This window comes from Acomys russatus, chromosome 24, assembly GCF_903995435.1.
Source record: "Acomys russatus chromosome 24, mAcoRus1.1, whole genome shotgun sequence".
In the NCBI taxonomy this organism is placed as follows: Eukaryota; Metazoa; Chordata; class Mammalia; order Rodentia; family Muridae; genus Acomys; species Acomys russatus.
Window position 1 is genome coordinate 49,880,611 of NC_067160.1, and position 26,434 is coordinate 49,907,044.

The 26,434-nt window shown below is 46.4% G+C and overlaps 2 protein-coding genes across 5 annotated transcripts in view; one reads left to right on the plus strand and one right to left on the minus strand.

Moving 5' to 3' along the window:
- The window catches only part of Rpl12 (ribosomal protein L12), a 1,083,577-nt gene that overhangs the window by 623,173 nt on the left and 433,970 nt on the right, over positions 1-26,434 (minus strand). The gene's annotated exons all lie outside the window — the stretch shown is intronic.
- Zbtb34 (zinc finger and BTB domain containing 34) lies at positions 359-24,504 on the plus strand. 4 transcript variants are annotated; one of them, XM_051166245.1, is made up of 3 exons: positions 409-426; positions 3,521-3,640; positions 21,394-24,504. In XM_051166245.1, the coding sequence occupies exons 2-3, from the start codon at positions 3,609-3,611 to the stop codon at positions 22,916-22,918; spliced, it is 1,557 nt and encodes a 518-aa protein (XP_051022202.1). In that variant the 5' UTR covers positions 409-426; positions 3,521-3,608; the 3' UTR covers positions 22,919-24,504. The 4 variants fall into 4 exon arrangements, with proteins under 4 accessions (XP_051022203.1, XP_051022202.1, XP_051022201.1 ...); XM_051166246.1 differs by lacking the exon at positions 3,521-3,640 and having other exon boundaries at positions 359-426; XM_051166244.1 differs by lacking the exon at positions 409-426 and having other exon boundaries at positions 3,359-3,640.

A 26,434-nucleotide genomic window follows, 5' to 3' on the forward strand; every position in this document is an offset into this window, starting at 1 on the left:
CTGCCCAGGTAGCTGGACATGGGGGCTCACTCCTGTAACCGAGTCCTGCTCCGGCCAGCAGGGGGCGCCGAGGAGAGGACGGGTGGAAGGCCACAGGCTGCAGAGTCAGAATTTCAGGCTCCAGAGCCAGGTTGCTGCTCAGCCGCCCGCCCGTTCATTGGTCTGCCTGCAGCACCGGCCAGAAACCAGGGTCCCGACCAGACTCCGGCCACCCGCGAGAGACCGGGCCGCAGCAACACCCGCCCGGGTCCGCGCCTGCCCGGAAGCGCGGGCGCCGAGGGGGCGGGGCCTGGAAGCGCTTCCGGGGGCGGGGGGCGCGGGCAGGGGCGGCAGCGGGAGCGGCGGGGAAGGGCCTGGCGCCGGTGGCGGCGGCTGCGGCGGAGGGGGCGCCGCGGGAGGGCGATGTGATCGCGGCGCACGGCCCAGGTGAGGCTGGCTGGCCGCGGGTGGAGGCGGCAGGGTCGGGACGGCCGGTGGGACAGCTGTCCGATCCCGCCGTGGGCGCGGCGGGGCGGGCGAGACGTTGCCTGGTCAGTGCCGGGGCTGGCCGGGTGGGGTCCTGAGGCCCGGGCACCTGCCGGAGGCCAGGCGCTTGGCCCGGAGGGGCGAACCAGGGCAGCTGCCTTGCACCTCTCCAGCCTCCGCCCCGAGCGGCTCGCTCACCCTCCCGGTACCGAGGGGTCTTAGTGACCGTGGTCCCGGGAGAGCCAGGCCGGGCCTGGCGGGAGGTTGGAGGGCGGTCAGCGGGAGGCTGCCCAGGAGCTGATGCCTCCGGCCACTGCCTTGCGCCAGGTAAACAGGCGGCGCGTGTTAAGCTTGGTCGGGGTGGTCTCCGTGGCCACTGGCGCGCGGCTGGGGACAGCCCGGGGAGGGGGCGTGTAAAACACTGCTCGCTTAGGCCAAGTGACTGCTTAGGGGTTACTCAAATCTGGGACGCTCCATCTTGAGGCTTTCGGCAAGTCTTTTCCCTGCTGGGCCTCAGTTTCTCCACGTGAGAATTGAGAGTTTAGATGAACTGCCTGCAGACCCCTCATGTTGTGACTATCTGACATTGCAAGGTCTGTTGCCTGGTTCAACATGCTGGACAGTTTTACTGAAGTCTCCCCCGCTACTCCAGATGTAGACTTTTTAACCACTTCGTGCACTTTGTCACAGGGAGATTTTTTTTTTTTAAATGATTCCCAGAAACGTTTTCTTGGAAATAGCTCTGCTGATCCTTCGTCGTTCCTTGTTGTCGCCCGTAGTTTCCCTGTGGAATGTTTTGCATGCAAACATTTTGCTGTTGGTGTTTGCCCATTTTCTCTTTGTTCCCTAGTATAGTCTGTGCTTCACATCTGGATTATTGCAACAGCTTCGTAGCTAGCTGGTCTCTGACTCCAGAGGTTTCACCCTCCCCCCATCCTTCCTTTATGCTAACGCCAAACTTAGTATAGGAAGTTAAAAAAAAAATTAGTTGAATGCTTGCTTGCTTGCTTTAGTAAATGTCATGCTGCGAGTGGTGGAGGCTAGGGGCTGAAGGCACCCTGAATCTTCAAGGCTTTACCATCGGGGTTTAGACATTGCCTGTGAAAAGGTAATGTTGGTGAGACAAGGCTGTGTCCTATAGAATTAGGCAGGAGAGGTAAAGGTCAGGAGAGGTGGTTGCGGGGCTTAGTGAAAGGGTGGTACTTGAACTGGGTGTTAAGGGTGAGTAGGATTCAGATGGGGGTTGCGGGGGGGGGGGGGGAGAGCCTATGGAGTTCGTGACTAGATCAGTCTCCTGGCCAAGGAGGGAGAGGAAATATTGATTAGGCTTAGTTCCTGAAAGATCTTGAACACTAGGTCAAAGTTGAAACTATTCTAGAGGCAGGCATGTTCCAGAAACTAGAGGCCAGGGGTGCTAGAGGCAGAGACATTGTGAGCTGGGGAGTCCCGGCAGTCTGGTCACTGCCTGCTGCATGGCGCCCCTGCTACTTTCCCCCAGCCCCCCTAGAAGGGTCGCTTAGGTTTGGTATACTCCATCCAGCTGAACCTGACTTCTTTCCTGGCCTCCGTTGGCCTCGTTTGGCCAGGGGATGACTGGCTGCAGAGCTGTTCCAGTCCTCTGAGCATATTCTCCATTTCACTTCCTTCAAGCCCCTGCTGAAGATACACTTCCTCCACAGGGTGTTCCCTCTCCGCCCTGCCCCCATGCCTTTGTGGCACTGGGACTCCGAAGCTAGCTTGCTTGGTTATGGAGCCTGTCTCGTCCCAGCTGGAGCAGGAGTTTTGTTTGAAGTCACAGCATGTTAACGCTTCTTTCAGATTCCTTCTGCTACCTGATGCTGGAATTGGAATTTTGATAATAGGTCCTCAAATCGTTCCTGATTTTTGTTGCTAAACAACTTTTCTTAAAGGAGAAACTGTTGCTAGTTATTAGCTTTCTCTGTCTTCTGTAACTACTGGTACTTAATGTTGCATTTCTAGGTGGATGTTTTCCATTTTATTCTTAGATGCAGAAAGCACAGGGTAAATTCTGTGAAACAGTATCAGGAAAGGAAAAAAAAAAAAGTGTAATTCTTAAGTCTAAGGCTCTGGAAAAGCAAGCCAGGGCATCAGATAGGCCTGGATTTGACTCTCAGCACAGCCACTCACTAGCCATGTGACCGTAGCATTTTATCACATTCTCTGAGCTAGCCTTTTCTTTCGCTCCTTTTCTTTTCTGGTGCTGAAGATTTAATTAACGCAGGGCCTCACACATGCTAGCTTGAGCCTGATTTTTCTTGTAATGTGTAATAAAGTCTGCGTTGTAGGATTTCTAAAGGTGTATGTGTATTCATGTGCACCTGTACGTGTGTGTCCACTTGTGCTAACATGTCAGGTAACTTCTCCTACCTCTGTCCCATCTCCACTTTATCTTCTAAGACAGGGTCTCAGACTGGTTGGACAGCAAGCCCTAGAAAGTCTCCTGTCTCCACCTCCCTGGTGCTGGGACTACAAGTATGAGCCTCTGTGCATGGCATTTTACATGGGTGCTGAGAATCCAAGTTCAGGCCCTCATGCTTGCAAAGTAAGCACATTGTAGACGGAGCCCGCTCAACGGCTGCTGTCATTTTTTTCCCCCTTCTTCCAAGACAGGTTTCTCTGTGTAGCCCTGGCTATCCTGGAACTCACTCTGCAGACCAGGCTGGCCTCGAACTCAAAGGTCCCCCGCCTTTGCTTCCTGCGTGCTGGGATTAAAGGCCTGTGCCACTACGCCCAGTTTGCCGCTGTGATTTTTAATGAAGATGCCATACGAAGCAGGTAGCAGAATTTAGGAACTGCTGAAGACATCTTATTACAGTTAGGTGTGGTGCATCGGATTGGAGAAAAGATGGGCTGCCAAGCTCTACCTATCCGATTTGTACATCTCTATTTTCCCTTTTGGTTGAAGCAAGAATGTCAAGTGTCATGAACCTAGAGTCCCATCATTTTATTATACTTCCATTGATTTTCATGTTATTTTAGTTGAAATTCTGTTTCATGCTTTCAGACTTAATTGTGTCCATTTAATGTTTTGTAGCTGACAAACTGCTGAATTTAGCTTAGTGAAGGTCACCAACTGAGCGCAGTTAAGCTTCTAATGGTTATTTTCTGTTGATGTTGCTGGCATGGAAAGCACCCTGGAAGAATGCAATTCAAGGTGAGCCTTTCTAATCCGTTTGTTATAAGAGGTGGAACGAGTGTGTTTTCCAGGTCTCCTGAAAAGCCAGCCATGAGCAGATAAGCTGTTGCACCTTAATTTATTTCAAGGATCTTGCTTTCAGAAAGCTTACTCCTGCCTGAAGCATCTTTCAGCTCGTGATTCGAATGTGAAGCAACTAGCCAGGAACAGTGGTGCAAAACTCTGGTACCTTACTGGAGAGGCTGAGACAGGAGGATTACTTGAACTCAGTAGTTTGAGTCCAACTGGGTAACATAGTAAAACCCTAACTTTAGAAGTGAGACACTTGTTAGGGCCTACTTTACTAACAGCGTAAAAAAAAAAATGAGCATTTCATAGTCAGATTTAGAAAACCGTTTGAAGTGTTTGTCCAGCTTGGCACTATGGCCCCCTCACCACCGTGTCAGACCAACTGAGCTTATAGGACATCTTGACTGGATTTGCCACTTGAAGTTAGGATCATGAGGATCAGCACCAAGAAAACCGACATGGCCAATCAGGATTCCTGAGTTAAAGTTCTCTTCCTATGCAGTAACGAATGTGGTTTCACTTCCCCCTGGGAAGTGACCCCAGGAAAGTTCCTGGTGTCTTGGAGTGTGTCTCCTCATCTGTGCAGTGGGGAGCAGTTGCAACATCTGTGTCTGTTGCCGGGAATAGCTTCCTCTGCACAGTGTGCAGGGCAGGAGCTAAGAGCAGCTTGTCCTCGCTGATGCTGGTGAGGTTGAAGCAGCCTTGCCTCTCTCAGAAGCGGCTTCCAATGTTTTGCATTGACTAAGATAAATCGCACCCTCCCCAAATTAGTGTATCTGGGCAGACCTGAAGAGTGTTAGCGCCTCGCTCAGAAATGTAACAGTTCGGATAAAAATGTTCTCTCACATGAATTAATGCAGTAAGAACTCTAAACTTGTTTTCCTTTAAATTAGGAAGCGCCCTTCATGAATATCCATCACAGAATGCCATTTCCTCCTTTTTTCCCCTTCGCCTTGATTTCATCAGCATCACAATGCTTCCTGCAGCCCGAGTTTGGGATCACAAGCATCTTGTGAATAGTGGTCCTTCCTAGTGCCTCAAGCAGCTTCCAAATTTGTCACCTCCTTTCTTTTCCTGGAAGTGTAACCCGGCATTTTTAAAGGAAGTGTAGCATCTCCGGAAGGAAGCAGCAGTGTTTCCAGGTGAGATAGGAGTCAGCTACCTTGCAGATTTTGCACCTCCGGGTCTTCATCCTGAGGGCTTGGCTTACCTGCTTGCTTTAGGATACATCAGCTGACTCACAGCGAGAGCTTCTTGTGAGGTCCCTGCCTAAGAGCTCATCTGGGAGTGAGTGAGACAGCTCCCGTAGCTTGGACTGTGCTGTGCTTTTGTTCTGGTTGTCATGGGGAGAGAGAGCATGCTGAGGCTTTACCCATGATCACACATGCTGTTCTGTCCAGGTGAAGTTTAGGAGCCCCCCACCCCCACCCCACCCCGGCACAGGTTGTGGCGTATGAAGGTGTTGCTAAGGTTTCTGTGCTCATTTTCCTCACATGGAATACCAGGCGTGGTGCTGGGTTTTACTGCCTGTCCTGTCACTGGAAATGGCGTTTCAGAGAGAATCGGGTGTGTTGACTCTGACCCACTATTGCTATGGTGGAAGGCCTCTTCCCAGGAGCAAGCGCATTCTTTTGTTCTCAGCTCTTCTTTTTTTCCCTAACCCCTTCTGGCTCTTTAATGCAATGCCCTCTTCAGGGTTGGTCAGTCCCTAGCCTCTTCCCATGCCCACTTCATACTTCCTACTGCCCACTTCTGCGCCCCAGAGTGCATGCCAGCCCACACTGCGTCCTTGTGAGTCCTTCTATGGATGCATGTTCACTGTGGCTGCCTCAGAATTCCATTTCTTTCTCCTAGCCCAGTGTTCTGATATTCCTGCTGTGCTTCTTGTACTAGGTCACTCATGCAGGCTTTGTATTTGCTAATGCAAGTACCCTAGCCCTGAGTTAAATCCTTAAACCCTTAATGGGTCTACTTAATTTGTATGTGTATATATGTATATATTTTTCCCCTACAATTTGAAAAAAAATCCCAGAAACCATAGTCTAGAAATTTGGAAGACAATAACGAAAAGGTATGTCTCAAATGTATAGCATGTAGACAGTATTCTGTCATTTTCTACCACAAAGCTACAGTCATGTGCATGCATAAACACAAGCCATAAATGCTGTCTTTTGTAGTTTCGAAAAATGTAAACAGGGGCTGAAGAGATGGCTCAGAGGTTAAGAGGACTAGCTGCCCTTGCAAAGGTCCTGAATTCAATTCCCAGCAACCACATGTTGGCTCCCAGTCATCTATATTGTGATCTGATGCCCTCTTCTCACCTGAAGGTGTACGTGTAGGCGAACACTGTGTACATAATAAATAAATAAATAAATCTTAAAAGAAAAATGTAACCAGACCTAAAGATGCACTATTACATCTGGAGTCAAAGACAGGAGGGTTGCTATAAATGCTGAGTTTCAGGCCAGTAGTCTCAGAAAACAAAACTAAACACACTCTTTAATCATAACTGCAGATACTGCTAGTGTAGTTCCATAGCTGACTCCTGCAGCTCCTGCCATACTTGCTAACTCCAGTGACTTGTATGTGTCAGTAAAAAGTGTTCTTTTGGGGTTCTTGTGTGGTCTCTCTGTGTATGATACTTGTAACCCAGGAGTGTGTGTCAGTTTACTGTTACAGGTGAGATTGTCAGGCACCAGCAGGCTATTGGTTAAGTTTTTGGAGAATCAAAACATACTCAAAGATATTGTTAGTACCTTGAGCCCCTGTGTTGTTGAAGAGTCAGCTGTAAAGCTGGGCATGACTATACTAAAATTGCATTTTTGGGAGGCGGAGGTAGGAGGGATGGTTGCCTTGAGTTTGAAGCCAGCCTGGGCTATAGAGTAAGACTGTCTAAAAAAAAAAAATCATGTGTATATGCCAAGAGTCACCCTGTTAAGGGAGCTCACTAGGCATGTGGGCTGTCTAGGAGGTGATGCTGTACTCACTAGGTCTTGTACTGTGATGCACCCCCAAACTGCTTCCAGCCTCTGACATGCTGTCAGGAGCCATTGGTTTGGGGAAGTCCAGTAGGCATGAGAGATCTCTGGAAGTGATCCATTATTTGCAAGGTCTGTATCATGATGTACCCCAGAATTGCTTCCAACCTCTGACTACCCTGTCAGTTGTGCTTTGTTGCATCTCTCTAAAATCTGGCATTAGAGCCAGGCATGGTGGCACATGCCTTTAATCTCAGCACCCAGGGAGGCAAAGACAGGGGAATCACTGTGATTCCAAGGCCAGCCCGGTCTACCAAGTGAATCCAAGACAGCCAAAAATTACACAGAGAAACTCTGTTTGAAAAACCAAAAAGAAAAAACATCTGACATTGGTATGAACTGTTACTTTCTGAGTATTGACTAGCTCTGGTTGAGCAAACTTCCTATAGGATTTTGTTGAAGATGCACTGTTTGTTATTCAGATGAATTAATCTCTGATTATGGAAATCTGATTTGATTCAAATAATTTTAAAAGTTTTTTTTTTCTTTTTTGGTTTTTCAAGACAGGGTTTCTCTGTGTAGCCTTGGCCATCCTGGACTCACTTTGTAGACCAGGCTGGCCTCGAACTCACAGCGATCCGCCTGCCTCTGCCTCCCGAGTGCTGGGATTAAAGGCGTGCGCCACCACGCCCGGCCCAAATAATTTTAAAAGTTAAAGTTAGTTTTTGGCTGTAATAAATACCTTTGTGGACCTCTAGATGCCTCACTAAGGATAGCCTTGTAGCAGATTTGTGGCTTCAGATAAGCCTTCACTCCAGATGGCACATGAATCCTGGTGTTTCACCATAAATATAGGCAAGTTTGTTTAAACTTCCTATGAACCCAAGGTAGAATGAAGCTAAATTTACTCTCTTTCTTAGAATGAAAGACAGATGAAATTATTGTCCTGAACTCATTATGACCTAAGAGATAGCTGGATAATGTATAGTTAGTTCAATCCTAATTGATAAGTCGTATATTCTTGTAACTTTCAGGCCTTGTCACTCTGAACTCACTGTGAACTTATGTAATGGATAATTAGATAAGAAATGTTTAGATTTAAAACATGTAACCTGTTGTATTTTAGAATTCATCTGTTTTCCTGATAATTGCCTTTTCCGACTATAATGTAATACCTTTTCTCAGAAGTTTAAGTATGGTTATCTACAATAAACGGCACTGAAATTGGGAAGCTTAAGATGCCTGACTTCATCCACCTTTTCTCTTGAACCTTTTCTCTTGAATGTATGTGTTGAGATTGGGAAACCTGACGAGTTGAAGTTGAGATGCCTAATTTCATCCACCTTTTCTCTTGAATGCATGTGTGTGAGTAGTTATTTTCTATCTCTCTTATTTCTTATTTCTCTGTAGATTCGCAAATAAGTTAGCAGATTCAAGGCCATCAGCCTTCTACGGCTAATAAGCCTAAATTCACATTGGCTTACTGGAGATCTCTGCAAGGAGGCCTGTCTACAGATCAAAGAGCCTCCTTTTATGACCCCCATGCAGTCTCTAGCCAGAAGCCGCTTTTACAGCCTCAGCTATAGGAAACTTGTGGTCAGTTTAAGTTCTCCTCCTCAGCTGCAGTACAGCCAGTGACTAGAGAAGAAACCTTGAGCTCCCTTTTCTTCTTTCTCCTTTCAGTCCTGATCAGGTGCCTGAGCCATCAGCTCTGGCCACTCAAGAGATAAAGCGAACTGGAAGAGCATCTGCATCCAGCCCCAGAGACCCTACCCTGGACCTCCTCAGAGCAGCATCTGGGCATTAACATGTATAAATTATTCCACATCTGTTTACTCTTAAGTACATCATAGAGCTTCTATATTGACGCATACACAGTGTATCTGTTCTTTTTTGGTTTGTTCCGAGACAGAGTTTCTCTGTTTAGCCCTGGGTTGTCCTGGAACTCACTCTGTAGACCAGGCTGTCCTCCAAGTCACAGAAATACCCCTGCCTCTGCTTCTGAGTACTGGGATTACAGCCATGCGCCACCGCTTCCCAGCTCTGTCTGTCCCTTTAACAACTGCATTGTATTTTGTTATAGATTTGCTTATCTGTTTGTTTGTCAGTTTTGGTTTTCTGAGATAGGGTTTCTCTGTGTAGCCTTGGCTGTCCTGGACTCACTCTGTAGACCAGGCTGGCCCTGAACTCACAGTGATCTTCCTGCTTCTGCCTCCCAAGCGCTGGGATTGTTTTTTTTTTTTTTTTAAAGATTTATTTATTTGTGTATTTGTGTATATAAGCACTCTATCTGCATGTATGACTTCATGACAGGAGAGAGCATCAGACAGAAGAGGTCTCCAGATCTCATTACAGATGGTTGTGAGCCACCATGTGGTTGCTAGGAATTGAACTCAGGACCTCTAGACAAACACCCAAAGCTCTTAACCTCTGAGCCATCTCCCCAGCCCCCACTGGGATTGTTTTGTTTTTGTTTTTTTTCTAAGATGTTATTTATTTATTTATTTTATGTATGAGTACTCTATCTGCATGTGGCCCTGCATGCCAGATGAGGGCATCAGATCTCATTATTGATGGTTGTGAGCCATCATGTGCTTGCTGGGAATTGAACGCAGGATCTTTGGAAGAACAGACAGGTTTTGTGTTTTGTTTTGGTTTGTTTTTGGAGACAGGGTTTCTCTGTGTATCCTTGACTGTCCTGGACTTGCATTGTAGACCAGACTGGCCTTGAACTCACAGGGATCCACCTGCCTCTGCCTCCCAAGTGCTGGGAATTAAAGGCGTGCAGCAGCACAGAGCAGCGCAGACAGCGTTCTTATCCACTGAGCCATCTCTCCAGCCCTCGGTATCTTGTTTCGTACAGACCTTCTCTTTGTTGCCCAGGCTGCCCTCAGACTCCTGGGCCAGGTGGGTGTCCTGCCTCTTCCTCCCAAGTAGCTTGGACTACATGCCACTGCACCTGCTTTTTTCTTAACCACTCTTTTGTGACTGCAGAAAAAGAAAAGAAAAGTAAAACACAATGGATGCCTTGTTTTATATTATATAGATACTTCTGCAACATACGTGTATACACGTATTTGAAACATACACATACATACACTTCTGCAAGCGTGTTTCTATATTCTAAGATCTTTAAAAAAATTTTTTTTAAGCCAGGTGTGGCAGTGCACGCCTTTAATGCCAGCATTTGGGAGACAGAGGCAGGTGGAATCTCTTTGAGTTCAAGGCCAGCCTGGTCTACAAAGACAGTCCAGGACAGCCAGGGCTACACAGAGAAACCCTGTCTCCAAACGCAAACAAACAAAAGATTTATTATATATACAATATTCTGTCTGTATGTATGCCTGCCCACCAGAAGAGGGCACCAGATCTCATTATAGATGGTTATGAGTCATAGTGTGGTTGCTGGGAATTGAACTCAGGACCTCTGGAAAAGCAGAGAGTGCTCTTAACTTTTGAGACGTCTCTCCAGCCCCCTTAAAAATAACTTTTGGCTGGGCAGTGGTGACACACACCTTTAATCCCACCACTTGAGAGGCAGAGGCAGGTGTATCTCTGTGAGTTTGAGGCCAGCCTGAGTCCAGGACAGCTAGAGCTGTTATAGAGAGAAACCCTGTCTCAAAAAAGCAAAAAACAAACAAAAGTTTTGTTGGATTCCTTTATGTACTATGTGGGTACATGCACATGTCGCTGTGCACATGTGGAGGAGGGCCTGTTTCAGGACAGTTTGTGGGAGTTAGTTCTCCTCTTACCATGTGTGTCACAAGGGTCCAACTCAGGTGATCAGCTTAGGTGGCAGGTACCTTTACCTGCTGAACTGTCTCTGAAAAACAAAAATGAATGAATGAATGAATATTGATGGTATTCAGGAGAAAGCCAAAGCAAGCTGAACATTGCTCACTTGTTTTTAGGACACTAGCAAGCAGGCAATCGTTTGAAGGCTTCAGGAGCTGTGTAGCCAGGCCTTTGATTTCACCCTGCAGGTGACCTACAGTGACATCCACCTGTAAGAGTGCCTTTTTGCCTCCTTTGTCCACACCCGTGTGAAGGAGCAGGGCTAGTCACTGGTGTCTCTTTTCAACTCAGCATGTCTGTCGGTCTCTGCACAGTGCCCTTTTCTTCCAGAGCTCCCTCAGGTAAAAAACATGACTGTGCAGGGAGGCCTGGAACTGAGCTTAGGGTCAGGTCGTCTTGCATTTCAGAGCAGCGCGCTGTGCGGCATCCACAGTGCAGCAGTATGTCCTGAGCTATTTCTGGTGGGGCCGTGCAAAGCTTTCAAGTAACCCCATTGCCATGTGGCCTTCTGTTAGGCTTTTTGTTCCCTTCTCCTTTGGTCTGTGGGAGGAGTGGTAGCTCCTCTCCCTGTGGCCGTGCCCGCAGTGCTAGGCTGTGGCCTCCCTTAGTATGCCCACCTTCTCCCTCTTTGACTCACCTTATCAGTTAGACCTCCCTGCTGTCTGGAGCCCCCTCTTCAGCATCCTCACGCTCGCTCAGTGCTCCACACCTCCCAGAGTTTACTCCTGCTCTTTGAACTCTAGTCTCAGTGCTGCTTTGTGTTCTGTTGAACTTGGCTGAACCTGTGTTGTCTTGGTGGCATCTGGTCTCTTGAGATGTCCACCTTGAATCAGCAAAGGGCTGTCTGTCACCTGAGCCGCAGCTTTGTGGTTTCTAACTAATTAAGGCTTTTGTATGGAGAGAGGGCTTTTTGCTTAAAGCAGGTATAATGAGCCAGAGAAAGGGGTCTGAAGAATCCAAGGGCATCATGACTGATCTTGGAAGAGGTCGTGCATTTCATTAGGGAACCCCCTGCCCCCCTGATGGTTTCCTGATCGTAACTCTTACCTACCTGCACAGGCTTGTTTGTGTTGCTTTCAGAGGGATCTGCTTGTAGCCTAGGCTGGCCTCCTGTTTTCCTGCTACTCTGCTGGGAGAACGGGCATGAACAGGTGGTTTTGATGTGGAAACAGAATGCTTTGAGCAGTTGTACTTCACTATCTTAGCAATAGGAAGATGCTTGCTACTTGTCTCTTTATGCTCCTTCCTCTGCTGCTTCACTTCCTGTCCTGAGCCCAGTGAAGCAGGGGCTTACCCCATAGGAGATCCAGACGGCAAACATGGAAACGATGCTAGGAAAGTCAGCCTTGTGCAGTCTCATCTCTAAAGTGGAATGACAGTATCCACCTCACTGGGAGGCACAGGGCTCCTTGAAGTGAGGCGTGCATCACATTCAGTAAGTGGCGATTTCTGATGGTCATGCCCGGGAGGGCTAAGGGCTGTGACTGCAGGAGATTATCTTCCCACTGCTTGAATAAGCACAAGAGGACCAGGAAGACATTGCTGAAGCAGTAGCCAGTTTCAGTTAATTCCTTGTGTGCTGGGAAGTAGTGTTGCCTGCTCTTACCTAAAGCATAGCTTTCACAGACAAAAGCAAAATAGCTATTAATAGCACCATAGGGGGTCAAATCCAGTTTATATGTGCTTGTTTTTAGAGTTAAAATATAGGGTAAATGACTAGGGGTTTTTTGTTGTTGTTGCTTTGTTTTTGCCTATTATAACGTCCTAGGAAGACATGATTAATCTACTAAATTAAAGAACACTGATCCTAATGTTTTTAGTGAGTGGAATAATCAAATTCATTATTGTTTTCTGAAGCAGCTGCAAATTTAATCTAAATGAAAAATGAATATAAATCACATCTCTACATTATCAAAAATGAATTTGATTCCCATCTCTCCCTGGGCTGGGAGAAAGCTGCGTTAAGCCGATGTCAAACTGCAAGACAGGGACTTTGTGAGTCCTTGCGTTCCCCGTGGTTGCTGTGTGTGGGAGTTGATGTTGAGTATTTGCTATCAGTGCAGAGAAATAATCTACGTCCCCGGTTAGTATGCCATTTACTGATTGCAATTAAATCTTAGTGCAGCACAAATGACAGGGTAATTTCCTTAATTTACAAAGAGTTCTGACAATCCAGCAAAAAGGCAACTGCAGGCAGAGAATAAGAAAAGGCAGTTCAGAGCCTGGCTTCCTTCAGCCTGCCATTCAGATCGCCACGAAGTGTGAGAAACGTGGTGGCCTCGTTGGTAGGAAAGCACATGCACATCAGAAGGGGCTTCTCCCCTCCAGGTCAGCAAGCTGCAATGGCTTAGTGCTTGACGCTGGCCCTTGTGGGAAGCAGCTCCTCCTGTGGTCTTGGCAAACCAGTGGGCACTCACCATCTCTTAGAAGATGTTCCAGCTTTATAGGTTGAAGTGCAAAGCTCTCAGTTCTTCTGCAAGAAGTTAGGAAAGAGAGCCAAGATGTCTGCAACACATGTCACCATCCTGTGTGTAATGGCTGATTAGTGTGCTTCCTGGTTTTTGCATTAGTTGACATTGGCTAAACACATTGTTACGTAGCTGTCCTTGGAGTTATGAATCTGGAAACAATGAGGAAGATTTTAAGGTATATTACATGTGTGTGTGTGTATATATATATTTTAATTACATGTGTAAAAAATTACATGTGTGTGCCTGCTTGACTGTATGTACATTGTATGCATACAGGCACCCAAGGAGACCAGAAGTGGGCATCAGATCCACTGGAACTGGAGTTACAGATAGTTGTGAGCTGCCATGTTGGGTGCTGGGAACCAAAATTTGATCTGCTAGAGCAGCCAGTGCTCTTAACTGCTGAGCAATCTCTCCAGACCTTGCTACAGTTCTTAGCCAGCACATGCAAGTACATGTTCAGGATTCTCTTGAGGTTCCTTTGGAAGCCGGCGTGCGCCTTTAATCTCAGCACTCAGGAGGCAGAGGCAGGTGGATCACTGTGAATTCGAGGCCAGCCTGGTCTACAAAGTGAGTCCAGGACAGCCAAGGCTACACAGAGAAACTCTGTCTCGAAAAACCAAAAAATAAAAAAAATAGAAAGAAAGTAGGCCTGTTGAAATTTCGTGCAAGGAAGAATTAGGAAGCTGCTGGTCCTGATGAGCAGAGAGTCATGGGTGAAGCTGATATCCCCACAAAGCCTCTGAGTTCTGTCCTGGGACCACAAGGATAAATCTGGCCATGGGGGTACAAAACTTGAAATTAGTTACACCTCTTCTTTTCCTTATGTGCCTAGAACTATGTTCTGGTTCTGTGCCTACAACTGAAATTAACCGTAAGATCACCTTGCCCACTTCTCAGAAGCTTATTACCGAGTGTTGCTTGTTAGCAGCTCTGGGAAGGAGTTTTCAAGTCTTGCTGTCACTGCCTAGGGAAGCGTTACCGTGAGGCAAAGGAGAGAGCCTTCTTTCTCCTTTTGCCGGAAGATGGGGTCCTGTGGGTGTTAGCAGCTGTGTGCTGCGCTGCTTTCCTGCAGCCTCTTTATACCAGCCATCCTGCGAGAGGAGACCTCTCGGGAACCCTTCAGCTTATGCTCCATCTCAGATGCTCTGCCGCGTTAGAGGCCTCAGGCCTTCCTTTCCCCGTTTGATTTGCTGTTTAGACACCTTCTGCTGGGAAAACGCCATGAGACATGGTGATGCCTGACCTTTTCTTAGGTGATGGGTGTATTTTTGTAAATCTTGCCAAATGGAGAAAGAATTGTATCTCTTGTTAAGTTTTTGTTTACTGATGAAATGACTATTTTTCTCTGTCTAAAAGGCTATTTTTATTCTGTTTTTTAAAAGCATCTGCTCATATTTGTGGAGTTTTTTGTGGTTTGGGGGGTGGTTTTTTTTTTTTTTTTTTTTTTTTTTTCCAAGACAGAGTTTCTATGTGTATCTGTTGGCTGTCCTGGACTTACTCTGTAGACCAGGCTGGCCTCGAACTCACAGAGATCCACCTGCTTCTGCCTCCCAGAGTGCTGGGGTTACAGGTGTGCACCACCATGCCTGCCTGGAGTCTTCAGTTGTGATATTTGCTTCTATTATTTGTAAGTCTCATACTACTCTGCCAAGTAGTTTGTAAATCCTTTTCATATTTTTCTGCCCTTTTTTGGCAAGCATTTTTAAGGTATAAAAGTTTTACTTCTGTAGTCACACCTTCACATTTGTACATGGACATGACTCCTCTCTAGGGAAGGCTATACAGGAAGGGCTAGCTATGAAGTTTCTCAAGTTGCCCAGGCAACCTTTTTAATAATTGTCCTTTCTCCATACTTGAAATCGCCCATGAAGCCATCTTGGTGTGATCTCCATTGCCACCAGCAGCTTCTCCGGCCCCTTTATGTCGTGTCCCTGCCAAAGAGATGCTTCCAGCAGGTCCTTCCTTCCTCACTCTTGATACTTGTGATTTCCCTGAAGGACTTGCACACCCTCGCAGAGCTCTAGAACCATTCTGCATGTTTTTGATCTTAATGTTGTCTTTGCTCCAGAGGCCTTCTGTGACCACACCCTCATTCAGAAGATGACCTAGTCATACCAGGATTTATGGTAAAAACCATATAACCCCCTAGACGCATGTGCTCGGCACACAGCAGACATCAGTACATTAAATCTAGCTAGATTTTTCTTTTCTTTTTTGGTTTTTTGAGACAGGTAACCAAGTGTGAAATGGTGAGGAATTTAAAATGCCTTGTGATGTTTCCTCTACTGGGTTAAATTACTTAAAAAATTTAAAACTTAATAAGCATAGCTGCTAGGTGGGCTAGAGTGCTGTACAGCAGTGGAGTCTCCTTAGCGGTGCTTGAGGCTCTGGGTTCTCTGCCTAGCACTGTGCTGTGGGGTTGGGGAGGCTTGGTTGGAGCACTGGTAGCAACTAGGGAACATTTTGAATACGTGTGGCTTATATTCTTACTGACATCAATGTTCTAGAATAGTTGCATTTTTAAAATCACTTTTATGTCCCTTCAATTACCCATAGAAATCCTTTAATAAGATAGTAGGTAAGGATGCTTGTCACAAAGCCTGATGACCTGGGACCCACATGGTGAAAGGGGAGAGAAGACTGCCATAGTTGTCCTTTGACTACCACATGTGTTCTCTCTCTCCCTGTCCTTCCCTCCCTACTCCCCCCCCCTCTTTCTTATGTACATGTCCCCCCCCCCACTAAATAAAGATAATACCTTTTTTGTCCTGTTCCTTCCATTTTATGGCCACAGAGCCCTTACAACTCCTTGCTGGTGTATTATGGTTGTACCTTGTTCTCATACCTGGTCTTGTTTTTCAATGTAGCTATTTTGATCTACTTCTTAGATCCTCATCACTGTGTTTTCTGTTTAAATGGTCAATATCTGCATTTAATGTTAATTCTGTCTTTTCCTAAAAGGCTGTGCTCCTTCATTTTCCCTTGTTGATTTGGGTCAGGGTTCCAAACACAACAATGTTAAAAATGGTGATGGTGCTGGGTGGTAGTGGCGCACACCTTTAATCTCAGCACTTGGGAGGCAGAGGCAGGTGGATCTCTGTGAGTTCCAGGCCAGCCTGGTCTACAAAGTGAGTCCAGGACAGCCAAGGCCACACAGAGGGGGAGGGGGGGTGATGGTAAAGCTAGGTATGGTAGGCATACCTTCACACCTTTAATCCCAGAACTCAGGCAGAGGCAGTTAGATGTCTCCGGGTTCAAGGCCAGGCTGGTCTACATAATAAATTACAGGATAGCCGGGGCTATAGAGAGACCCTGTTTCAAAATTTAAAAAGAAAAAGAAAAGTAGTAGAAAGCCTTATCTAGTATATTCCCTGATGGGAATGCCTCTGACTGAAGTGTCTCCAGAATGAGCTCTAGGGAACACCAATTCTTTGGAATACTAATGACTAATGTCTACCTTAGAGGAGAGCTCCACAGTTGAGTGAGTTTGCAAACTGCTGAGTTAAACTGAGTGCCTGTCTGCAGGGCCCTTCCTGATGGGTTACTGTGCTAATGTCTTTAATGCCTAGGAGGTAAGGTGTTAATGCCTTTGCAGCTCTGAGGAGGTCCAGGGTAGGGTCTCTGGGGCTGGATGCAGATGCTCTTCCAGTTCGCTTTATCTCTTGAGTGGCCAGAGCTGATGGCTCAGGCACCTGATCAGGACTGAAAGGAGAAAGAAGAAAAGGGAGCCCAAGGTTTCTTCTCTAGTCACTGACTGTACTGCAGCTGAGGAGGAGAACTTAAACTGACCACAAGTTTCCTATGGCTGAGGCTGTAAAAGCGGCTTCTGGCTAGAGACTGCATGGGGGTCATAAAAGGAGGCTCTTTGATCTGTAGACAGGCCTCCTTGCGGAGATCTCCAGTAAGCCAACTTAGACCTTCTAGGCCCTAAAAAGCTGATGGTAAAGCTAGTCTGCTAACTTATTTGTGAATATACAGGAAAATAAGAAATAAAGAGATAAAAAATGAACCACTCTCACACACATAACATTCGAGAGAAAAGGTGGATGAAGTTAGGCATCTTAACGTCAACTGAAGTTCAGGCCCTGATCTCAACACCGTTCATTGTTGGTTACTGTACTCAGACTTCTGAGAAAGGAGAATTATCTATTAGTCAAAAAGGGCAATTAATCATGAAAACAAACAAATTCCAAAATACAGCAGGTTATATGTTTTAAAGCTAAACATTTCTTATCTAGGTATCCATTACATAGTAAGTTCACAGTGGGTTCAGAGTGACAAAGGTAATATATGCCTGTTCAGTTAGGACTGATCTAACTATCTATATCCAGCTATCTTAGTTTCTAGTGAGTTCAGGACAACAATTTTATCTGTCTTTCATTCTAAGAAACAGTAAATTTAAAATGACAACATATGATGCCACAAAGTGACAAGATATAAGGAATTATAACAGAACAGTTTGTATATATAGACATTAAGGTTTGTGCTTTCTCTACATAGCCCCATTCCATCTTGGATTCATGGGAAGTTTAAACCAACTTGCCTATATTTATGGTGAAATACCAGGATTCGTGGTACCATCTAGAGTGAAGGCTTATCTGAGGCCACAAATCTGCTACAAGGCTATCCCTGGTGAGCCATCTGGAGGTTCACAAAAGTATTTATTGCAGCCATAAACTCTCTAAAATTGTTTTAGAAGACCTAAAACAATTTAACTTTTAAAACTATTTTAATCAAATCAGTAATTCCATAATAAGAGATTAATTCATCTGAACAACAAACAGTACATCCTCAACAAGATTTTGTAGGAAGTTTGCTCAATCAGAACTGGTCAATACCCAGAAAGTGACAGTTTACACCAATGCCAGATGTTTTTTCTTTTTGGTTTTTCGAGACAGGGTTTCTTTGTGTAATCTTTCTTGGCTGTTCTGGACTTGCTTTGTAGACCAGGCTGGCCTTGAATGTAGCCTTGGTTGTCCTGGACTTGCTTTGTAGACCAAGCTGGCCTTAGACTCACAGTAATCCACCTACCTCTGCCTCCCTGGGTGCTGGGATTAAAGGTGTGCACCACCATGCCTGGCTCTAATGCCAGATTTTAGAAAGATGGAACAGTTGGCAGGGTAGTCAGAAGTTGGAAGCAATTCTGGGGTACATCACGGTATAGACCTTGCAAAATACCAGATCCCTTTCAGAGATCTCTTGTGTCTACTGAACTTGCCCAAATCAGTGGCTCCTGACAGCATGTCAGAGGCTGGAAGCAGTTCTGGGGTGCATCATGGTACAGACCTTGGGAGTCTTAGACAGCCCACATGCCTAGTGAGCTCCTTTAACAGGATGGCTCTTAACAGTAAGGCTGTGAGGCTAGACGCCCTCTGTTGGGTACATTTTGGGAAGAGACAGTGATTCTTTCTAAGGATGATGCCGTTGCTGGCAGTGGTCACTAGTTAATATGTCTTCAGGAATCCTGCTCTTTCTTGCTTATTTCTTATTCTGAAAGGGTAGTTACTTCTGAGATGAATTTTTGGCAAGGTGTTGATATGGCCATGTGAGTTTCTCCTTTGACTTTGTGATGCCACACAGAGATCATTTTAGCAGGGCCTAACCTAGGGTGTTCTTCATTCCTGGTGTTTGCATGGGGCCTTACAGTCCCTCAGACAGAACAGACTTCTTTCTGCTGCCACCATCCTCTGGTATCAGGTTTGTACCAGATGCACTGAGATGCCTTCCGTGTCTCCATACGCGGCTAGAACAGCGTGAACGGCCTGGAGATCGTTTGTGCCTTGGCACTTCTGTGTCTTTTTCATTTAGTTCTGCCAATTTATGTTATCCTAAAAATATGTCCATTTCATGCAGATTTCAATCAGAAGTCTAGGATAAATAGAAGCATAACATTCCTCTTGACTAAAATGTTTTAACTCAGATTCTGACAAGATTGAAAATGTGATATGATCCAGTCAAACTAACTGATTGATCCTTTCCTGCAAGACTCTTAGGGTTAGACTTATCTAGCAAATTATTTTTGTTTCCCTTTTTCTTTGTTTTTATAGCCTTCTGAGTTGAATCACTTATTTTCACTATTTGCTTAAGATAAAATTGTTAAGGCACTGACTTCCCTTGTACTTTTTGTTGTAGGTGATGTTTTCTAAGCCTCAAATTTTTATTATGAAAAGCTTCAAAGCTATAGAAAAACTGACTTTTGAGGGGGGGGCGGGAGGCAGGGTTTCTCTGTGTAGCCTTGGCTGTCCTGGAGTCACTTTGTAGACCAGACTGTCCTCGAATTTATAGTGATCTGCCTGCCTCTGCCTCCCAGGTGCTGGAATTAAAGGCCTGCACCACTACTGCCTGGCTTTGATTCAATGCTTAGTAAGGAGAGTTTCACTTTCTTTCTTCCTTTCTTTCTTTTTGTTTGAAATAGATGGTGATGACCCCCTTCTCATGTAATAAAAAGAGTGTTTCACTTTCTGATGGTATCCTCCTAAGAGTGGAACATGCAGGAAAAGCCCGAGTATGAGACCAGACTGGTCTGTGGCGTGAGGCCCTGTCTCAAAAGCAGAATCTGTTGGTTGGATTTTAAAAACAAAAATAGACTTGTTCGATCTAGTCTTGTGTTTACCTCAACACCTGTGTGCTATTTGTGTGTGTGTGTGTGTGTGTGTGTGTGTGTGTGTGTGTGTCTGTGTGTCTGTGTGTGTTTGCATGCATACCACAGTGCACTTAAGGTTAAAGGACAGCTTTTAGGAATTGGTACTCTCCTTCCATTGTATGAGCCCTGTGAAATTGAACTCAGGCTCTCTTGCTTGGTAGCAAGTGCCTTTTCCCACTGAGCCGTCTCACCAGCCCCCTCAGTGGTTCTGAGTTGTCTGGAGCTGCAGATTCCAGGCCAGGAGTGGTGGAAGCAGTTGTCCCAAGCATGCTAATGCCATGAGCAACGCGTGCCCATTACTCTTGTTTTTGCCTCAAATAACTTTTCTGCAAGGCACTAACCATTGCTTATCCTGCAGAGCTATGTGGGGGAAACCCAAATTAAGATTGCACTGGAAAGAAGTTTGTTCCACTCATTGTGTTTGGGTTGCTAGACACTTGAAAAAATACCAGTTAGAAATACACAAGTGGAGGCTAGGAAGATGGCTCAGTCAATAGAGCGTTTGTGCACAAGCATGAGGACTGGCGTTTCAATCCCTAACACCCGTGTAAAAAGGCTGAGGAGGGCGATGAGATAACTCCTCATCTGCCTCAGAGCCTGACAAGCTGACTTTGATCTCCCAGAACCTTGTAAGGGAAGGAATCAACTCCTAAAAGTTGTTCTCCGGCCTCTACATATGCATGGTGGCACCCCCGCGTGCGCAAATAAATAAATAAATAAATAGTAATTTCAGAAAAACAAAAAACAAAACTTGAGGGCTGGATCAAAACTTGGCAGTGGTTAAGAACACCAGTTGCTCTTACTAAGAACTCAGATTTGATCCCTAGCCCTCATGGTGGCTCACAACCATCTGTAACTTCAGCCCCAGTGGACCCAACATTCAATTCTGGCCTTTGATGACACTGCATGCACGTGGTACATAGGCATAAAAAATGACTTTGGGGACATGTGCCTGTTATCCCAGTGCTCTGGGCAGAAGACATGGATATTTTGGACTTGGTGACCAATAAGACTTGCCAGTGGGTGAGCTCCCAGCTCAACTCTCAAAAGATAAGAAAGAAGACTGACCTCTAGCCCCCGTGAATGTACTCACATGTGTTCCTGTCTGTACACAAACATAAATCGCACACATACAAAAATACATAAGGCAGTCTGGAGAGATGGCTCAGAGGTTAGGAGCACTGGCTGTTCTTCCAGGGTTCCTGAGTTCAATTCCCAGCAACCACATGATGGCTCACAAGCATATATGATGAGATCTGGTGTCCTCTTTCGGCATTGCAAGTGTAAATCTAAAAAAATGGGCATGGTGGTGCATGCCTATAATCCCAGCACTCAGGAAGCAGGGGCAGATGGATCTCTGTGAGTTCAAGGCCAGCCTGGTCTACAGCCAGGCCTACACAGAGAAACCCTGTTTCGGAAAAAAAAAATAATAATAATAATCACACTGAGCTAACTGATCATTCACTTATTTGGCTCTAGGTGAATTAATGGAGAGATGGAAGATTAAAAACTAAGCAAGAGCTGGGCATAGTGGCAAAGGCCTTTAATCCCAGCACTTGGAAGGCAGAGGCAGGCAGATCTCTGTGCGTTTGAGGCCAGCCTGGTCTACAAAACAAGTTCCAGGACAGCCAGAGCTGTTAACACAGCTGTCTTGAAAAACAAAAACAAAAAGAAGACAGGACCTCAGCAAGAGGAAGAATGGTCAGGCAGACCTTAGGAGTGCTAGCTGCAGAGTTGCTGCGAGCTCCTGTTTTCACTGCTTGCTCTTGCTGAGGAGCCCTGGCGAGTTACGGATGCTCTTTGTCTCTGCAGATCACGCCTGGTGTCGGGAGAAATGGACAGCAGCAGTTTCATTCAGTTTGATGTGCCCGAGCACAGCAGCACTGTCCTGAGCCAGCTAAACGAGCTCCGCCTGCAAGGGAAGCTATGCGACATCATCGTCCACATTCAGGGTCAGCCTTTCAGAGCCCACAAAGCCGTGCTCGCAGCCAGCTCCCCATATTTCCGGGACCATTCAGCACTGAGCACTATGAGCGGCTTGTCTATATCTGTGATTAAGAACCCCAGCGTGTTTGAGCAATTGCTCTCCTTCTGTTACACTGGAAGGATGTCCTTGCAGCTGAAGGATGTCGTCAGTTTTCTGACAGCGGCCAGCTTTCTTCAGATGCAGTGTGTCATCGACAAGTGCACGCAGATCCTGGAGAGCATCCACTCAAAGATCAGTGTGGGAGATGTTGACTCTGTCACCATCGGAGCTGAAGAGAATCCCGAGAGCCGGAATGGGGTGAAAGATGGCAGCTTCTTCGCCAATCCTGTTGAGATCTCCCCTCCGTATTGCCCTCAGGTACGGCCGCCTCCAGTCAGCAGTGATCTCCGGATGGAGACGACGCCCAACAAAGCCTTGCGGAGCCGCTTACAGGAAGAGGGGCACTCAGATCGGGGGAGCAGTGGGAGCGTGTCTGAGTACGAGATTCAGATTGAAGGGGACCATGAGCAAGGGGACTTGCTGGTGAGGGAGAACCAGATCACCGAGGTGAAAGTGAAGATGGAAAAGTCTGACCGGCCCAGCTGTTCCGACAGCTCCTCCCTGGGTGACGATGGCTACCATACGGAGATGGTTGATGGGGAACAAGTTGTGGCTGTGAATGTGGGCGCCTACGGCTCTGTGCTCCAGCATGCGTACCCCTACTCGCAGGCAGCCTCCCAGCCTTCCAGTGTGCCAGAAGCCTTTGGAGGGCAGAGCAATTCTAGCCCATCCAGGTCCATGCTGAGCTGCTTCCGAGGCCGTGGGGCCCGCCAGAAGCGGGCTCTGTCCGTTCACCTGCACAGTGACCTGCAGGGTGTGGTGCCAGGCTCTGACAGTGAAGCCACGATGAACAATCCTGGCTATGAGAGCAGTCCCCGGGAGAGGAGTGCCAGGGGTTACTGGTACCCGTACAACGAGAGGTTGATTTGTATTTACTGTGGGAAGTCCTTTAACCAGAAGGGAAGCCTCGACAGGCACATGCGACTGCATATGGGGATCACCCCCTTTGTGTGCAAGTTCTGCGGCAAGAAGTACACACGCAAGGACCAGCTGGAGTACCACATCCGGGGCCACACTGATGACAAACCATTCCGCTGCGAGGTCTGTGGGAAGTGCTTTCCATTCCAGGGCACCCTCAACCAGCACTTGAGGAAAAACCACCCGGGTGTTACCGAGATCAGGAGTCGCATGGAGTCCCCGGAAAGAACAGATGTGTACGTGGAACAGAAACTGGAAAGTGATGCATCAGCCTCAGAGATGGCACTAGATTCCCGCATGGAAATCCACACAGTATCTGATGCGCCCGACTAACGTGACAGCGAAGGAGTACCTGAACAAAGCACATCAGTCAATGCATCGTTGTGATTTGCTTTGTTGTAATCTTTGCTTTTTCCCACCAGCTGGAAATCTCTCGGTTTCTTGCTAGTCTCCCTGAAGGTTCTGGGTGGGGTACTTCTTGTGTTTACCCTCCCTCCCGTCCTTTTCCCTCCCCCAAGGAGCTCAAAGCATGAAGGGCAGCGTATCCAGGGAAAACGGGCTGACAGTATTCCTCTTTGGCTGAACGTGTCTCCCAACTCTGCCAGTGATTCAGTTATGCCAACTGGTTGACCCTACTTTCTCTGCCAAAAGAGGCAGGCACTCTCACTGTGGGTGCTCACCCCAGTGCGTTTTCATGGAGAGAGGCTAGGATGCCGTCAGCTGGTACAAATGGGTAACCTTTTCTAATTTAAAATTACTTTTAGGGGGTAGTTAGACAATTTATATATATATATAATAAAGTGGTTATTATATATAGTATATATACATTCTCAGATTTGAGTTTATTCTGGTTGAGGTGAATGTAAGAGGAATATATAATTTAATACAGTGTGAGCAGAGCCCGACTCTGTTTCAACCCCGCCTACTATGTTAGTTTTAGCCCTTCGTTTCCCTTACAGAAGAATGTCAGTTAGACTTTCATATATAGTAATCATGTGTCCAAATGCAAGCAAAGCAAGTCACAGTGTTCGTAGCTCTGCTTCCTAACAAACACATAAACCAAATGCCATAAAATTCCTTCAACTGTAGTGGGAAACCATTTTGGAATTTTTGTTCGTTGTCCAGGTATACTGGACAGCCTGTGGTGCTGACCTTTCTACACAATGTAGTGTTATACTAGCCAACCCCAAAGGAGCAGTGGTTGTCAAGGTTTTTACTGGCCTACAAATCTACCTTCATTCCGTACTGTAGACGCATACATACCAGGTAACTACATCCAGTTGCTCCGTCGGGAGGTAGCGCTCTCACTAAAGGACAGGAATTTGTAGCAATTGTCTACAAAATTCTCCAAGCAGTGTTGTAGTTCTGTTGTTTTGTTTTCTTTCGGGTTTTTTCTCTCTCTCCTCAAACAGCCAGTTCAGGTGCACAACAACTTTTCTATGCAGTTCCCAGGGAAACTGCAGAACTTGGAATTTGTACTTTTTGTAACGCTATACTCTACGGGAATTGCAAGCAATATATCTATCTTAGTATTGTGTGTGCTGATGAGAGCCTCGTTGGCTCCCCGACTCTCAGTGTTTCCTGCTTCAAGAAAAAAGTCAAAACCCTCCAAGATCCTCTGTGTGTCACCAACTGTGTGTGTGTCTCACCATTTTTGGTCATGTGGTGCTATTGTTGTGTTATGTATTTTTTAGGTCAGTATCCTCGAGAGAATGTGAACCCTCCTGTAGTGAGGCCTTGGTTACTGTCCCCTGAGCTCAAGCATGTGCTGCAAACAGGCTGCTGTCTGAGCTGCGTCTGCTCAGCGCTGTGGAGAATGTCTGTCTGGTGTTACGTTCACGAACACCAACAGGCTTCACAGACAGCTCTGGTGACGTGGATTCAGGTAGAGGGCAGTCTTGCAGCTGGTTGCCCGGAGACAGCAGCGCTCTAGCGGCTGTGTGAGAACCTGCACTCTAACAGACAGAAGCCCAGAAACCGAGGACCCACCTCAGAGGCTACCAGCTAAGGAGTACAAAAATAGATGTTTGCTGGTTTGCCATGCTTTTTTTGGCTCTTAAAATACCAAGAGTGATGGCTTGGGGGGCGGGGGGAGGTTTTTCTTTTTTGTTTTTGTTTTTCCTTGAGAAAAAGTTTGATTCCAGCCCTTGTGTGGAGCCCCACTGGCGGCTCAGTAGCACCTCCTTAGCACACAGGATCTGCTCAGATGTGAACTGCTCGCCTCACCTCAGTGTTAACTCCTGTTGATGACTAATCCCGCTGCTCCCAGAGCGGCTCTTGCTAATCGGGTATTCGGTATGCCTTTTCCTCGTCAAACTGCCTAAGTCGGGGTTGGTTCTCTCTTGAAGCATTTGTTCAGCTTAGAAAGTTGAACGCCTCAAGGGGAGGCTGGGCCCCAAGTGTTTACCTACTTAAGTGTGTTCTGAGGTTTCAGGTAAATGTCTGTGATCTTTCATTTCCCTTACACTAATGCAATTTATTTTGATTTTTCTTTCTTTTCTTTCTTTTTGAGAATTAAATGCAAAACTTTTTTTGTGTGTGTTGTGATACCAATTAAGTTTGTGGCAAGAAAGGCCCCAAATCAAAGGACGTGAGACGTCAAGCTCAGGGAAGGAGCCTCCTTTTCACTTAGGCCCTGGGGCCTTCTGAGATGCTTCCAGAGAGAGCATCAGTGCTGAGGGGTGTGTCCTCGGGCAGCACGGCCACGTCCTGGCTCTTGTCACTGTCTGTTGGAACTTATGTACATGGAGTTCTTATGTTTGTCAACTTGTTTAGCTGGTTTGAGTTTACCAAAGAGTGACTTATCCAAAATTGTCTTTGACAAAAATAGACATTGCTTTGATTGTACAGTTCAGGTTCAAACATTGTAATGGGACTGTTAAGGGGCAGAAAACCAATTTGAGTTATAAATGATCATGATTCCACATTTCGCGAGTCGCGCTTGCTCCCATTCGTGTTGCTAACACTTTACCCTCTCCACTGCTAGCAGTGTTAAGAATGGATTCTCAAGCCATAACACAGTACTGTAAAGTTCACGGGGCTTTGAGAGACACCGTGCCCAGGCCAGCACGGCGTTGCATAGCCTGTCTGCACGATCACCCTAGGTGTCTGCCAGTGGGCACGGCTGCCAAGGGCCCTCTGTGCAGATAGGGCAGGAGAACCAGGATGGCTACTGAGCAGGCCTGTCTCCCTGAAGCTCACCGTGTAACTCCTCGTGGACAGCAAACCTGTCCCTGTACAGTTGTAGGTTAGGTCTCTCACTATAGCAGATGCACAAGTCCACTAAGATAAACAGTATGTGAAGACATCTTTACAGTGAAGTATGTCCCGCTTTCCGACAGGCCTGTGCGTAAGCGAGTCTCTTCTCAGCTACCTTTCCACCTTAGACAATGTGAAGACAGCCACAGCGCCCTCCCTTCCTTACCACGTTTACCCCGTTGCACAAACTGTGAAGACGTTTTATACTTTTGCTAACACTTGTGGTTTTCAGTCCGTATGTTTCTTCTCATCGGCCCTCTGCCCCCTTGTTTCTACTAAAGCTGTAAATACCTTTAGAAACCATTTGTAAATACAGCTACAAAGATGAGTTCATGTTCCCGGTCAGTGGAAAAGCCTCCCAATCAATTGGCTCTGCTTTGGCAGTTTTTTGTTGTGTGGGGTTTGTGTGTGTGTGTGTGTGTGTGTGTGTGTGTGGTGTTTTGTTTTGTTTTGTTTTTTTTCTTTCTTTTTTTAACAGCAGAAAGGATACTGTCAGTTCACTGTTAAGCAGACTATACTGTAGAACTAAATTGGTAATTTTTTAAATCTCCCAGAGCATAAATGTGTGTCTATTTTAACAATGGCAAGTAT

Bases quoted from the DNA above. Each gene is read 5' to 3' on its own strand.
- Zbtb34 (XM_051166245.1), top strand. From the start codon at position 3,609: ATGGAAAGCACCCTGGAAGAATGCAATTCAAG. The intron at 3,641-21,393 runs GTGAGCCTTTCT...TTGTCTCTGCAG, and splicing joins CTGGAAGAATGCAATTCAAG to ATCACGCCTGGTGTCGGGAG.